The sequence below is a fragment of the Hemitrygon akajei genome, chromosome 2 (genome assembly GCF_048418815.1).
Source record: "Hemitrygon akajei chromosome 2, sHemAka1.3, whole genome shotgun sequence".
NCBI classification, from domain to species: Eukaryota; Metazoa; Chordata; class Chondrichthyes; order Myliobatiformes; family Dasyatidae; genus Hemitrygon; species Hemitrygon akajei.
Genome location: NC_133125.1, coordinates 24,156,189 through 24,173,302, shown reverse-complemented (window position 1 = coordinate 24,173,302; position 17,114 = coordinate 24,156,189). Strand labels below are relative to the sequence as shown.

The window sequence follows — 17,114 nt, the reverse complement described above, 5'->3', positions numbered from 1 at the left end:
ATGTGGAGAGAGTGTCTCCCCTTTTCCAACACTCGATGACAGTGACAACCTCACACTCTAGTGACGCTGGAAGATTCACTGGATAAAGATAAGCAGAAGGGAAAAAACCTGTTGCAAGTTTCCTTGCCCACGTCTGAACAGGTGCAGGAGACTCCATAGCTTCCAGAGTCTATGTTGACGACACCCAGTGTCCTCCTGAATGCCGGAGGCTGTGTCACCACTTTCGATGCATTCATCCTGATGGTGGGACAGACCCTGGGATTGTGATGATTATGGGACGTAGGCTTATCAGCACAACTGAAAGTACAGCTCTAGCTAGACTGTGAGACAGCTACTCAGATTTTGTCTTAATCTTCAAATATGAGAAAGGAGAGCATCTTAGAGTTTCCTAGTCTACACTTTCACTGCAGCTTTTAAACTTGAACACTTGTTTACTGCCTATTATATCCAGGACAGACTTTAGTAGTTTTTTATGTATCTACAGCTTTAATTGATTAGGCTTTTAACTGTAGGTGGACAGCACACAAGATTTCACAGCAGGACTGTGCATTAAAATATGTCTATTTCTGAATGCCCAATCTTCACAATCAAAGCTCCATACTGGGAGCCACAACTCATAATGTTGCCGTAATATGCACTGAGCTTCCAGCGCCAGTATTTTAATGAATAATGACAGCCAATTTTCCATATTAGAAAACGGAGCCACACATTCTGTGCTGCATCTACTGAAAATAATGGGCTCCTAACAGAGTACACATTACAGTCAACACTTTGGAGTGTAAAGCTGGAAATTTATCAGTGAAGATAAATAAAATGTTTTCTGGTGGGTAGGTACTGAACCTTGTTATAATTTATTGATCAAAGTTGGTTGATGAAAGCAGCACAAAGTGGCAAGAGAGATTTAGGAGTATTTTGCCGGGAGACAAAGGACTGAATTATAGGGAGAGGTTGGGTGGGCTGAAGCTTTATTCCTTGGAGCGTTGAGACTGAGAGACAATCTTACAGAGGTGTATAAAATCATCAGGTGCATGGGTAGGATGAACACACACCCAGTCCTTTTCCCAGGATTTGGGAATCAAGAACTACAGAGATTGGGTTAAGGTGTAGTGGTAGAAGCAAACACAATTGTGCCATTTACGAGGCTGACGGGGTTCGTGTACAGGCGGGATAGATTTGGCCAGCACACACATGGTGGACCGAATGGCCTGTTTCTGTCCTGTACTATTCCACGTTCTAGAATCACTCTAACCTGGCTAGGTTTTAGTTTTAAGTTAAAAGCAGCAGTATGCAATGCCACTTTCCCACTTGGCAGTCTGGTAGGATTCTGTTTGCTTCTCGCTCCTGGATTTCTGTACTGATTCCCATTCCCTTAGGCATCGCTTTGGACCCGCGCAAGTTGAGCTTTAACGTTCAACACAGAGGGGCGCTGTACCTAACATAGCAGAAGCACACAGCCAAAGAGAGCCAGAGTCTAATTCATTTTATTAGGTACACCTGTACCCTTCTGATTAATAAAAATATCTAATCAGCCAATCACGTGGTAGCAACTCAATGCATAAAAGCATGCAGACACGGTCAAGAGGTTCAGTTGTTGTTCAGACCAAACCTTAGAAATGTGACTTCTGCTGTGGAATAATTGCCAGAAGGGATCTCCTGGGATTTTCCTGCACAACAGTCTCCAGAGCAGGGGTTCCCAAACTTTCTTATGCCATGGACCAATACCAATGCCACGCCTTGGACCCTGCTCTACAGTTTACAGAGAATGGTGTGAAAAACAAAAAAAAAACAGAGTGGCAGTTCTAGGGGTGATGAGAGAGGTCAGAGGAGAATGGCCAGGCTAGTTCATGATGACGGGAAGGTGACAGTAACTCAAATAACCACGCGTTACAACAGTGGCATGCAGAAGAGCATCTCTGAATGCGCAACATGGCAAACCTGGAAGCTGGATGGGCTACAGCAACAGAAGTCCTTGAAGATGAACTCAGCGGCCGCTTTACAGAAGATGCCTAACGAAGTGACCACTGAAGGTGAGTGGGTGCACACAACCAAGGGAGTGACAGCACAACACACAGGTGCACCAGACAGCACACAGATCCACAGAGTTAAACTGTAATTAATCTTGCATTGACGCATGCCACAGTCTGTAACGGTCCATAGAATTCCAAAGGAATTAATAATCAGCATACCACCTGCATTAAGGTGGTGCTAGTGATGCCCAGCAACTACTTATCGAGGGCAGAAAACAAAGAAGACTACTAAATACCTTATTACTAACATTCAATGCTAACAATGGAGAGGCGAGGCGTGGTCGAGGCAAGCGAAGGCAGGGTTGAAGCAGAGCCAAGGCAGTGTCGAGACGTCCCCGAGAGCAAGGGGAGTCCTGATGACTGATCGATTTAAGGCTGAAATGGGAAAGTCGAGTACAGCTTGAACCATAGCAACAGGGTCCAGGCCCCAGAACAGTCCAAGAGCGAGGAACGACATGATGTTTTGGTGATTTAAGCACGGGGTCAGATTGCAAAGGTCAGGGTGCTGGGACTGGAGGCGAGGCGAGGGTCAACTTTGCCTGGTTCTGCTCACTGCTCCGTGACACTTACCCAGCTCTGCGCTGAACTGAGGCTGTGGCCTGCACTGGCTGCAGTGATGCCTGGCTTTGTGTCGGGAGTCTCACGATATTTACCCGGCTCTGCGCTGGCTGCAGTGATGCCTGGCTTTGTGTCGGGAGTCTCACGATATTTACCCGGCTCTGCGCTGGCTGCAGTGATGCCTGGCTTTGTGTCGGGAGTCTCGCGATATTTACCCGGCTCTGCGCTGGCTGCAGTGATGCCTGGCTTTGTGTCGGGAGTCTCGCGATATTTACCCGGCTCTGCGCTGGCTGCAGTGATGCCTGGCTTTGTGTCGGGAGTCTCGCGATATTTACCCGGCTCTGCGCTGGCTGCAGTGATGCCTGGCTTTGTGTCGGGAGTCTCGCGATATTTACCCGGCTCTGCGCTGGCTGCAGTGATGCCTGGCTTTGCGTCTGTGGTCCTGCAACTTTTACTTGGCTCTGCGATGAACTGAGGCTGAGGCCTGTTCTAGCTGCAGTGATTCCTGGCAAGGTGTCCTTCATAAAACTCCAGTTCTGAATGCTATTTACTTACTTTAATTGCTTGCGCAATTTGCTTTTTTTTAAATCTCTCTGTGCATTGGGTGTTAGAAGGACTTTGTTTTTGTTAATTGGTCCTTTAGGGGTTTCTTTATTTTGTTGCTGTTTGTAAGGAGACAAATCTCAAGGAAGTAGAATGTATATGTACTTTGATAATAAATGTATTTTGAACTTTGAACCTGATTGGATGGGACAGTAATTTATTCCACAGATACTCAAACCAATGCCTTTGTCCTCTACTAGGCCACATTCCCTGCATTAGGCCCTGATTATTTTCAGTCAGCTACTTTAGACTGACCACATCAAGACATGTCCAACGGTAGGCTCACAGAACAAACACTCTGCCCTGAGGCCTGTCGTGGGGAAAGGTTACCACGTGGCCAGAAATTAGGATCCAAGAATGTGTACAAAGTTCCCTGAGGATCTGCACCTCTGGCTTTTGGGAACGTTGGCACATGACCAGGAGTGTTTGGGATTGTACTGAAAACCTCAAGGTCATGTAACTGGAGCACACAGAAGCCCTTAGTAAGTGATGCAAGAGATCACCATCTCTCAAACCAGCCAGCAACTAATCTGTCAGACACCATGTGCCTACTTCTAGAAGAGTCCACAGTTCTCCCACTGGCCTCATTAACCAACTCAGATTCCCAAAGCCAGGGTGGATTGAAATCATCCCTGATCCCAAAGAACTGCTTAAAAACAGTGTGTTCAGCTTTTACAGTACTGAGGGCATACTCCACCGTCCAAGTCCCAAGGTCAGCAGGTCCTGAGATTGAGAGCCGTGACTGGCGAGTCCCAGGGACGAAATCCAGAGGTCGTTGAAGTCCAAAGGCCGAAGCCAAGGATTGGTGAGTCCGGGGAAGCCCCTAGGTCAGTGAGGCTGGAGATCAGAGGCCCGATGTCTGTGAATCTGGGGCCCAGGCTAAGGACTGGAGGCTAGAGGCAGCCTGTACTGGGGCTGTAGGCCTGACATAGTGTGTGCGCAAAAGGTATTTGCTTTACTGCAGTTGTTTTGTTTCATTGTTGTTGTTCTATGTTGACTACACGTTGTTCTGCTGAACATTATTGGTGCCAGAATGTGTTGTGACATTTGTAGGCCGCCGCCCCCCCCCACACATCCTTGCTTTCATTGGTTATTATCACAAACAACGCATTTCAATGTACGTTTCGATGCAAATGTAATATGTAAATCTAATCTCATCTAAACTGAGGCCCAGTAAACTTACCAGGGTGATAATAAGAGAAGTTCTCACTGTGCTATTGTCGGCTGTGATCCTCCTTACAATTTAACAACACTTGAACATTATATAATTGAATGTGAAGAACTTAGAGCTTGCAAGGTGATATAAGAATGCACGTCTTTCCGCTTCCTGTTAACACTCAGCATCACTGATAGAGTATTTCGGACAGATTTAAATAAACAGTTTCTAGAAGAGGAAATACCTTCAGCAATATTTGCAGTAGAAACAAAAGAGCTATTCTGAAAACAAAAAAAAAACTATCAAAAGATGAAAAATGAACAATGAATTCGTATATAGAAAGTTATACAAAGCTGAACCATTGCACATTCTCAGTGGGTAACCATTCCCTCAGATAGTAAAACAACATTTTTAACTCCAACTCTCTAGTTTCCACTCAGTTGCTGGCAATACACTGTTTCTTTAAGTCCATTCGAATCTATTCTAGTAACGATTGCCCTTGGTGACTAATTCTACCTTGGTTTTGCTTTATGATACTCAGTCCTGTTCCTCGTAATGTGAGCTGAATTCCCTGTATACATTTTAGTTCTTCACCATTATCAAACAGGAGAAAATTAAAACTATTTCAGGCAAGTTAATTTTAAAGACATCCCTTAAATTTCAGATTTACGCATGCCATGATCAGATTGAATCAACATTCCATACCCATCCAGTGGATTTGGCTGTCTGATATGGTCATCTAAAGTAAAGAGTTAAACTTAAAGCTAATTAAAATTTACACTTGATATTTGATTCAAGAGTGCATGGGCTTTTGCAATCACAGGGGAAACAGTATACACCTGGCTACTCTATCTATTCCAATCACAAAATCAATAGTTTATGATTGGAAAGTGCTAGTTGCCAGATCACACTTTCAAACTTCCATCTACTTGGAAAATGCACCTGTTAAATTGCAAAAGAGTGACATCTAACACCTCGCATTTTGTGACCAACTGACACGCAATGAGATAATACAAAGTGTTTTTTTAACATTACATCACAAATTGGTTGAAAAGTACAAAGAGATCGGCTAGATTCAATCCGTGCTTTGACATTTTCTAATGGCTTAAATTACCAAAAAGAGTCCCATTTACAACACTTCAGGTCTTTTGCTGCTTCAAAACCATCCCAGGAAGCTGACAAAGCTGTTACTAACCCTATGTCTTATCACATGTTTTACTGCTATACATGTCTTTTTATATCATCTTTTGTTTTAACATCACAGCAAAAATGGTCAGACACATCGTAGAAAGTTGTCTTTGATCACACATACCAGATTTCCAACATACTACTAGCAGTTTTTGAAACTGAGTTCAGTAGAAGTACCGGTAATTTCCAAGGTCTGGAAGTGGAAAACAATGTGTCATGCCAGTCTGGGACTAGTCTTATTTTGTGACTGTATGTGCTGTGTGTGACTATATGTATTGTGTTTTGCATCTTGGCCCAAGAGAAATGATGTTTTATTTAGCTGTATACATATGTTTGCTTGAATGACAATAAATTTGAACTTGAACATGAACTTTATTATGTCCGTGTTAAACTGGGGGTTCTCAACTTAATGATATTGGTCCATGGCATCAAAAAGGTTAAGAACCCCTGTAAAACAGACAATTGAGGACAGATGTCGATTCCTTCTCCACTCTTCTTCACCCCCTCTATCCTGTCTGGCCTTCTTGCAGAAGAATTTACTGACAGTGGCTGAAAGGATGAGAAGATTAAATAATAACATAAACTCTTACTAATTTATATTTTACGGTGATTCCTTAAGAAGGCAAATGAACAGCAATGCAGGGGAATTCAACATAAGTGGCAATATTATACAAAGTAAATGCACTTTACTATATAAATAAACTTCTGTATAATGGGATTAATTTTTTTTAAACAAAATACAACACTTCGTTTCTTGGTTTCAGAAGATCACAGCAAATGCAATTTTTCAGTAACAGCTGTAGTGAATCCGACCCAATTGTGCCTGAGAGCTAAAAGAGCTAACAAAATGCATGAAGCACGGATTCCAAATCATACCTGCAGTCTGCTGAAGTCATTTGAGAAATTTGCACGTTAGTGAAAGTTGTTTGACCTCCCATACGTAAACTCCTAATAATGTGTTCCCATCTAGCAGAACTTCACACTGGGAGTTTTAATTCACATAATATATACATCTATATATTTTACACAATGGTTAGAGTTACCTTATGATCACTACTCCTGTTTGATACCTGTGAATATACTTGCCCTGCCATTCCATCCCTGAATTTCTGCTGATGCAGTCCCTCTCTCTATCTCAGTTGATCTGTAGAAGAGAGTTTACGCAATGGTGTCTCAAAAAACAAAGCTTATATTCACAATGACAAAGAAGGTTCCAGCCATCTGTGTAGGAAAGTGAGGGGGGAGCTCTTGAAGCCTGTAAGCTAACCTGTGTGGACATGAAGAATACTTCCTCTAGCAGTAATGTCATCAGTAGACCCACCCCTAAATTAATTCCTATAAAATTAATTCCATAGACAGATTCCCTTTGTGAAATGTTCATGTTTTGTGGAAGCGAAATAAAAATAGAAACCTTTGGAGAACGTTCCAATTTCTTTCTGACAGTGAGGCCCTCGGTTGGTCGGGTTCGAACATGGATATTGCACCCTACATGCTACGCAAGCCAGGGCAGTACAACATGGAGAGAAAGCTGTTGCCCCTGTAGCAGGCTCCCCCTCTCCACTCAGCTGATGAATCCAAAGGAATGGCAGAGGCCGAACCAGCACATCGCAGGAGTTGCCAGACAGCGCTGAACTCGACAAAGGGCACTCTCAGTCCCTCCATCTCTGGCTTTTTCCTGAGGGTTTACTCCCGAAGCCGTCCCTATGAACAAGGCAGCAGAGGTTTGAGATCAGAGCCTTCCTTCTCTCGGGTGAGCTGCCAACCGCAGCTGATGAGCCACAGCTGCCCGAAGCGACTGGCTTTAACCTGCGTTTGCCCCTTCTCCTGTCAGTATAAACATTTCTGCTGGACTTAGTAACTAAACCACACGTGAAGGCTAGAAGCTGGACTTGGTTGTCAAGACTTGGTTTGAAACACATGCTATTGGGAGCATTTAATAGGTGGTGGGAGCTTATCCCCACTATCTCCTCTGGCTATGACAACTTCAGTATCTGCTACACAACAAAAAAAAAATGTGCAGTACTAAATATTACAGATGATATGGTCCCAGCACTGCATAAGATACCACACAAGGCTCAACTATGGCTTTGGACTGTTTCTCTACAACTTTCCCATGAGATTAGTTTCAATTCAGTCTGATAAAGCTGCAAAATACAAGTCCATAAGACAGAGGAGTAGAATTAGAACATTCGGTCCATCGAGTCTGCTCTGCCATGTGATCATGGCAGTTTCATTATCCTTCTCAAACCCATTCTACCGCCTTCTAAAAATATACCCCTCTTTAGACTGTTTATTTAGCCAGAAGCTTAACTAACCTCCCAACTGAATTCCAGTAAAGCCCAGCCAGAATTCTTTCCTGCAATCAATAATAGAATTTCTTCACTATTAAGGACAAAACTGCACAAACAGAAAACACTTGAGTAGCCTTTTCCCAGTTCTGTGGCTCCACCTGCTCCAGGGAAAGCTAATACAGTAAGGCAGCAAAGCGGCTGTACATTTCATTTAGTGGAGAATCTGCTGTGGCTCATGTCCATTTGCTTGTGAGGCTTCTTCCCACGACTGGGGAGAAAGAGTGAGACAGGACAGTATGAAGAACACAGAGTAAGTGAGGGAGAAATCACGTAAATCCTAAACAAGTCGGTGATTTCCATGTTCAATTACCTGCTTTATTGGCTCTCCGTGAAATATAAACATTTTTATGATGCCTTAAAAATAACAGGGTAGTTATTCTGTTCAAGTTGAGGAAATTTGTGAGAACAATCATCTGTCAATTTACAAAAATCATGGTGCAATATTTGAGAAAAATTCACAAATGGGTTAAAAAAACAACTCACACTGACCTTCGCAAGATCCACCAGAGTATTTGCTTGATCATTTAATTTTCGTTGCTCCATTTTTACACTTCGTAACCTGAAGGCAACATTCATTTTAGTTGGTCAATTTCACTTCATTCTGCAATGCCATCTTCAAAAGAGAACATGCAGTAAAATTCACCAGAGCAAACCACCTGCACAAACAATGACTTTCTTACTTTTAAAATTTCAAAACCACTCATCTGTCTGTTAAATGAGAAGCATGCTGCCTTGATATGGAAATAGTTGGTAGCATAGAAAAATGTGTGCATTTTGTAATATATTAGACACAGCTTCAGATGAAGAAAAATAAGAGGACTTTACAAATGTCAGACCAAAGTTTAGGCATTCATTAAAAGCCTCAGTATCATGACCATTAGACATAGGATGGAAAAAGATTGGTGTGAGACCATCCCAAAGTTCTGCCTACTTTCTATGAGAATTTGATTCCTATTTCCTCAATCTAGGTATGTCAGCAATGACTTAACTGGACATTAAGGGACATCTACAGTCCACTCTATAATGGATTAATTTGGTCTGGAATGTACATTCACATAATAATGAGATGTGGATTGATAATATCTTCTAAATGTATTTAATAAACAAAAGAAAAATGTACAAACAAACAAGCATTCCCCTTTTGAAGTGAGCAATCCTGTATATTCACACCCAATTTCCGAAATCCATTTTAACTTTGAATCAAGAGATTCTAAACCAAGATAATTTACAATCTCCTCCCTCAGATTCTGGAAGGAAATTTGTCACTAACAAACCTCAAATTTTGGAAACTGTTGACAATCCCAATGCTCATTTTAGTTAGCAAATCTTTTACCAATCTATTTTCTTGAATTTCAAGAGTTAAATTCCCGATTAACCATATCAAAACCATAACTCTGTCTTAAATTGCACTCACAAAATGTTGCTGTTTCTTTCTAATTAACAATGCCACTAAATGATTAAAGAGGATACCGAAAGTTTCTTCAGATACATGAAATGTTACAGAGGGGTGAGAGTGGATGTCAGACCGCTGGAAAATGATACTAGAGAGGTATTAATGAGGGACAAGGAAATGTCTGACAAACTGAGTATTTTGCATCAGTCTTCACCGTGGAAGACACTAGCAATATGGTGGAAGTTCCAGGTGTCAGGGGTCATGAAGTGTGTGACATTACCATAAGTAAAGAGAAGGTTCTTGGGAAATTGAAAGGTCTAAAGGTAGATAAGTCACCTGGACCAGATGGTGTACACCCCACAGTTCTGAAAGAGGTGGCTGAAGAGATTGTGGAAGCATTAGTAATGATCTTTCAAGAATCACTAGATTCTGGAATGATTCCGGAAGACTGGAAAATTGCAAATGTCACTTAATTCTTTAATAAGGAAGAGAGGCAGAAGAAAGGAAACTACAGGCCAGTTAGTCTGACCTCAGTGGTTGGGAAGGTGTTGAAGTCGATTATTAAGGATGAGGTCTGAGGGTACTTGGAAGCAAATGATAAAATAGACTGTACTTTCCTCAAAGGACAATCTTGCCTGACAAATCTGTTGGAATTCTTTGAAGAAATAACAAGCAGGATAGACAAAGGAGAATCGGTTAATATTGTGTGCTTGGATTTTCAGAAGGACTTTGACAAGGTGGCACACATGAGGCTGCCTAACAAGCTACGAGCTCAGGGTATTATAGGAAAGATTCTAGCATGGATAAACCAGTGGTTGATTGGCAAGAGGCAAAGAGTGGGAATAAAGGGAGCCTTTTCTGCTTGACTGCAGGTGACTAATGGTGTTCCACAGGGGTCTGTGTTGGGACCGATTCTAATTACGTTACATGTCAATGATTTGGATGATGGAATTGATGGCTTTGTTGCAAAGTTTGCAGAAGATATGAAGAAAGGTGGAAGGGCAGGTAGTTTTGAGGAAGTAGAGAGGCTACAGAAGAACTTAGACAGATTAGGAGAATAGGCAAAGAAGTGGCAGGAAGTGTATGATCATGTGCTTTGGTAGAAGAAATTAAAGGGTGGACTATTTTCTAGATGGTGAGAAAATACACAAAAAAAAAACTGAGGTGAAAAGGGACTTGGGAGTCCTTGTGCAAGGATTCCCTTAAGGTTAATTTGCAGGTTGAGTCTGTGGTGAGGAAGGCAAATGCGATGTTAGCATTCATTTCAAGAGGACTAGAATATAAAAGCAAGGATGTAATGTTGAGACTTTGTAAAGCACTGGTGAGCCCTCACTTGGAGTATCGAGAGCAGTTTTGGGCCCTTAATCTTAGTGCTGAAACTGGAGAAGGTTCAAAGAAGGTTCACGAAAATGAATGCAGGATTGAAAGGCTTGTCGTATGAGGAGCATTTGATGACTCTGGGCCTGTATTCACTAGAATTCAGAAGAATGAGGGGTGACTTAATTGAAATCTATTGGATGGTGAAAGGCCTTGATAGAGTGGATGTGGAGAGGATGTTTCCTATGGTGGGGGAGTCTCTAAGACCAAAGGACACAGCATCAAAACAGAAATAAGGAGGAATTTCTTTAGCCTGAGAGTGGTGAATATGTGGAATTCTTTACCACAGGCAGCTGTGGAGGCAGAGGTTGATAGATTCTTGATTGGTCAGGGCATGAAGGGATACGGGGAGAGGTAGGAGATTGGGGCTGTAAGGAAAATTGGGATCAGCCTTGATGAAATGGTGGAACAGACTCAATGGGCCAAATGGCTTAACTTTGCTCCTGTATCTTAGGGTTTTATGATTTTATGAGTGAATCTCAAGATTAAATGCTCTGCTTGGATACAATCAATGGGATTAGAGAAATTAGGGAAATAAAGGAAAAGTTACAAAATTATTTAAATTACACCCTTGCCTATACAACTTTTGACATGATCATTTTAACAAGAAAATATTACTTCAATTAACTGACTGAATTCTGAAAGTTTGTATTTATTCAACAGCTCCACTTTCAGAATCCAAACATAAATATAGCAGTGGGCCAAATTCAATCCAAACTCAGTTATCATTTCTCATTTACTTCCAACACTCATCCTAGAGGTCCCTTGGGCCCATATATTTGAAACACTCCTATGTCCGTCTGGCCTGATACCAGTCCTGCAAAATGGATTTGATCAAGATAAGTTTGTTTTCAATGTAACTCAGTGATAAGTGAGAGTCCTATTAAAAATCAAACATCATAAACATCTTGCAGCTAGTCATAGCCTGTTTAGAATAGCATCCCCTTCAATTAATTTGTTATTGTATATGATATTTCACTGTACTTTTGTAAATTTGCAATTAGATTGATGTGATCTAAATTAATCTGAAAAGGTTTAACCAAAACAGAATTGTTTCATGGGATTATTTCATCTGCATTATTTTCTACAAACCTTTCATTTTTTTTTGTTATTTTGTTGATAATATACATATTGTTAATGTTAACAAATTAGGGAAAATATAGTTCCAAAACAAATATATATTATGAAGTCACTTATGAAATATTACATTTTATTTAAGTAATGTGGCATATTTTCACTCCTTCATAAACTTTAGGTAAGTTGTTTAGCAAGACCATATTTCACTTATAGGATAAAAGTTTAATTTACCTTGGGTAGCAATAATAAGACTACTCAAAACATTTTCATCCTGAAGTTTTAGAAAATTCGTCAAAATATCTCACAGTTCTGCAGATTAAAACCCAAGCAAGTCTGATGAATGAACTGCCTCATTCTATTTAAGTGCACTAATTTGAGTGGGTGGTTTCAGTTTTCAAATGTAAATTCTTAAACTGCTTTAAAAAACAGAATGTTATCAGTGACTATTAACTCCAAATTGTGTTAACTTGCCTGCATGTGCATGTTTTAAAAGCACATTTGTTCCATTGTCAGGGATTAGTTACACAAGCACAAGCGTCTGTGGATCAGAGGAATGGGACACACGTACAATAACCTGCTGAGTTCCTCCCACATTTTATGTATGATGTCCAATAATAGTAGGAGATGATCTCATGCATGCAATCAGGGAAATGATACAAGTGAACCAACAGTTGAGCACGAGTCACCAGCTGCTTAACAGTTCTATGAATACTATTTCCAAATGTAATAACAGCGGCCTTTTCACATTCTTAAGTATAAATAAATCAAAACACATTGATCTACTCCATCCCAGCTTCCCTCGTCACTTCCAACATCATTAGCTGCTTTCCACCACTGCCAGAGTCTCCTCACAACTCTGGTTACAGCTTCCCTCCTTCAGTGCAAGTTCCTCACTGTATCTCTGCATCTTTCAAGCTCTTTTTCCCCTTTAACACCATCTCTTTGACCAAGCACTTCTGACCAATATCTAACTGCAGTTGTGTTGATTTTAGCTGGATAATGGTCCTTTGAAAAAGCATTCCGTGAACGCATGTATTTGTTGTGGTAAATCAGGTTTAGAGCTGGAGGGGAAATATTTTTTATAAAGATGGTAAGGACCCCATTGAGACAAACTAGTTTTCTGCCTTTACTTTCCTGTCACTTAGAATACAATCTGACGTTCTGCTACAAAGCACGAAGATCAGAAAATGATGCCATGGATTCATGTTCAGCCAAGGAATGTATGGCTTACCTTGGCCAGACAGAACTTCAAAATTTGTTTTATACAAATGTTAATCTTCTCACAATACTGGCAAGATCATAACAGTCAACTGCAATCACACTGAGTAACATTTTCAAAGTCAATACAAAGGCCCAAATTTCCTCTCCTGAATCAGAATCAGGTTTAGCATCACCGGCATAGATTGTGAAATTTGTTGTCATGTGGCAACAGTACGTTGCAATACATAATAAAATAACTGCAAATTACAGTAAAGTATATACATATATATTTTAAAAATTGAATTAAATAAATAGCGCAAAAAGAGAAAGAAATGTAGTGACATAGTGTCCAAGGGCTCAGTGTCCATTCAGAAATCAGATGGACGAGGGGAAGAAGCTGTCCCTGAATTGTTGTGTGTGTGCCTTCAGGCTCCTGTACCTCCTCAGTGATGGTAGCAGTGAGAAGAGGGCATGTCCTGGGTGATGGGGGTCTATCTGTGTAACTTTTACACTTCATTCTGCATTGCTACTGTTTTACCTTGTTCAACCTCAATACACTGTGTAATGACTTAATCTGTATATAGAGTATGCAAAACAAGATTTTCACTGTATCATGGTACAATGATAAACCAATGCCAATTAAATAGCAATGATGTCAGTAGTTTGGTTCTGGTGGTACAGCTCCCAAACCTGATAATATATTCTCCCTTGCTTCTTTCTCACTGGAAGGCAGGTAAAAGGTTGGCTCAAATGTTTCAAAATGGCCTACTTCGAGCTTTAAATACAAATAACATTGCCATATCTCTTTGACATCCACACCTTACCACTCCCTAATTATCACCTCATCCCAGGATCACTATTAAAGCTGCTGAGAGAGAAAAAAAATCAAACCAAAAATTCATGCTTATTTAAACCTTGAGTGATTCACCATGGTCACCTTCTTTTACCTCCCCTTCAACAGAGCTGATTAGGTACCAGTTCAGCCACTCTTCAACCCATCTAGAGAAATGACTAGAAACTGCATTACATTGTGGGTTTGAATCCAAACCTGCAAATGGCATTCTGTGATCAGCAGGGGTGCAGTTGGTGGAACATGCATTGGTGGAGTACAAGCTGCTTTTTGAAGGGGGCGTTCAGGTCAGCAGGCCAGTGGGACAAGGGCCACATCACTTTACTTGTCTTTCTTTCAGTTTGCTAAGCTTTATATGAGCTATTCTGGATGCATTCTGATCTGCAATGGGGAGACAAATACGGACTGAGTGAGCACTCTGCTGAACACCTCTTCTCATTCCCACTCCCGGTCACCTTGAGTAATTCCCACTCGGATAACTAGCGTCTAGGTCCTTCTGCACAATTCAACATAAAATCAAATAACATCAGCTGTGAATCGTGTGCTTTTTACAGCCTTCTACAGTCAGAGTACAACAATTTCAGATGATTACCTTTGTCACCATTTTGTCACACAGCTGGTATTGATTCTGCAAAGGGCAGTTACAGATCTCTAAACTATGCCTGCTTCTAAAAGAAAGCAGTCTACTTTCACCTTCTACAATCATCCCTTCTCCTGTATGGCACCACATCACAGACATCTCCTTTTGTTCTCCCAATGCACTTTACCTGCCTCTATATTTTATTGAAACATATTAGTTCTGATGAAAAAAGGAGCTAAATTTTGATATATTAATACTCTGTTTTATTAATATTTTATTTCTCTCCACAAATTGCATCTGAACAAATAAAGAGTTCCAAAGTTTTTGTTCGTTATTTGTTCAATATCTAATACTCATAATATGATTTACTATGTGTAGTGAAGAGTATATTGACTGGCTGCATCACAGCCTGATATAGAAACACCAATGCCCTTGAATGGAAAATCCTACAGAAAGTACTGGATTATTAAGTTGTATTATTTATTTACAGTAGACTTCCTAGTAGTATGATTATTAAATTGTACTATTTATTATTTCTTTTTTTTGTACTTACACAGTTTGTTGTCTTTTTCATTCAGGTTAATCACCAAAGTCAGTGTGATATTTCATTGATTCTATTATGATTATTATTCTATAATATAATTTTTGAGTGTGCCCACAAGAAAATAAATCTCAGGGTTGTATATGGTGACATACATGTACTTTGATAACAAATATATTTTGGACTTTCATTTTTTTGTATATGTGTGCTGTTACTTTCTTATTTAACTAACTTTAAGAGTGACAATCCTTCCGTGCCAGTAGCTTAACATTATCAGCTGAATCACCATGATTAGGTTGAATTTCCCCAGCCCTTATTAGCTGTTAGTGGAATTTGTTAAATTACATTAATATAATATTAATTTTATTGCAGAACTGTCTCTTTGTTTATTTTATAGATTCTTCACAGGGAAGTTTAGCTGCAAGAGCAAAATAAAGTAGATATAATCAGAATTGGGACAAAATTTTATCTTTCTCATCTTTTTAAGGTTAACCATTTACAGCAAATCATGGCAAATGAATTTCACTTATCACAGATTAGATCATGGTATCTGATCAGTTTCCATGGAGGTGGTCAAACCACTAGATTCACAATGATAATACCTCTTTCTTGCATGCATAGGGATTTGAAAAATCATTGGAATACAACACACATAACTTACTTTCGAGCTCTAGTTTCATTTTGTAGAAATACAAAAAGACAAACAAAAAGAAATTAAATGTAAAATAAGGCACACCATAAAACAATGCATAAAATAATATCAATCTGACAATAGTTTCACTCTCTTTAGAACAGACTAGGGTATAAGCAAATAATCTGCAATCAATTTAACCCTTTGAAAAATAAAGGTTGCTGTGATGAAGCCAGCCTTTTTCATTGGCCAATTTTATAAACTAAAATAAAAAGAAATAATGTAATTTTGAACAGTAGAAAAATTACTAAAATACTACTTTAACATTACCAATTAACAAAAGGCTCAACAAGCCAATGGAAATTTACATCAGAATAATAAATACTTAAAGAAATTATTTTATATCAACTCTGGACTTTTTTTTTACAAATTCTACCGTAATATTCAAAGGGTTAAATAAGGGAACTAACATAAAGTTGGCCTAATACTAGAAAGTAAAAGACACATGTATCATTTTTCAAAAATTCCCCAGTATATAGAAAAGCATTATTTAATAGCAAGTTTGCATACAAGGGAACCCGAAAGAAACAATCAGAGTTTTTTTATCTGGGCTCTCATGGGTGCAGTTCTGTGATCCTTGCTGGAAAGACAGCATAAATCGAAGATAAAGCTCTACACCCACTTCAGGCACCCTTGCTCCCCGCTGGGAGTGCACAATCACAGATTACCACATATCTTCAAGAATCCATTATTGAAACAAAAAATACAAAAGAAGCAAGATTTAAATACAGTAAAGACTGTTATCATGAAGAATTAGTCACAGAATTTAAAATACTACTTTAACATTAACAATTAATTGTGAGAAAAACATTTAATTTAAAAACAAACACATATGCTGAGCACTAATGATACAAACAACTACAGATAAAAGTCCTCTTTCTTTTTCTTACAATTGATCTGTATGAAGGGATAGACTCTCATTTTACCCATGTTTTTACCTATACTAGTGCTGATAAGCATTTTACTCTGCAGTTTTGCGAAGTTAAATCATTGGTAAAAATATGAACAATACTCACTGATGGATGGCTTGCAAGAATTTGCGTTGATGTTTCCTTACTTTTGCATGGTCGATCTTTTTCACCAATTTTGTGTTTTTGTATATTAACCACGTTTCCCTGAGAACATTGGCAGCTGCATTTTTCACCTATAAGTGGAAGTTCAGAGTCATTTTCTGTGCATATCTGAGCACAGCTTATTTTTAAAATACTAAGGATTTAAATAAATGAGCAGAACATAATATTCTGGGTTACTTCAATCCACATAACATTTGCACCTGCCATTTATCATAACTTCCAATATCAAGGCACTATTGGGCAGATTTGATTATAACCTGCTTAAGTCACATCAAACTCCAGTACTAACAGTTTGTAATTATAGTTTCTATTAAAATGGATCTCTAAATTTGCATACAATTAATTGATATGGTAGCTTGGATACAATTTTGGATCCTTGAAATGTAGCTACTCATAACTCCTCATCACTGATAATAGAATCCAGAAACTTTTAAGTAACTACTTTGTTA

The 17,114-nt window shown here is 39.5% G+C and overlaps 1 protein-coding gene across 2 annotated transcripts in view; it reads right to left on the bottom strand.

Moving 5' to 3' along the window:
• Positions 1–17,114, bottom strand: part of LOC140739953 (small conductance calcium-activated potassium channel protein 2-like) — a 198,427-nt gene that overhangs the window by 5,385 nt on the left and 175,928 nt on the right. Inside the window, exons 7-8 of one of the 2 annotated variants that reach the window (XM_073068662.1) lie at positions 16,609–16,736; positions 8,367–8,442 (exon numbers count right to left, since the gene is read on the bottom strand). In XM_073068662.1, the coding sequence (XP_072924763.1) occupies positions 8,367–8,442; positions 16,609–16,736 (204 nt within the window). The remainder of the gene's footprint in view (positions 1–8,366; positions 8,443–16,608; positions 16,737–17,114) is intronic. The other variant, XM_073068670.1, reaches the window with a different exon arrangement.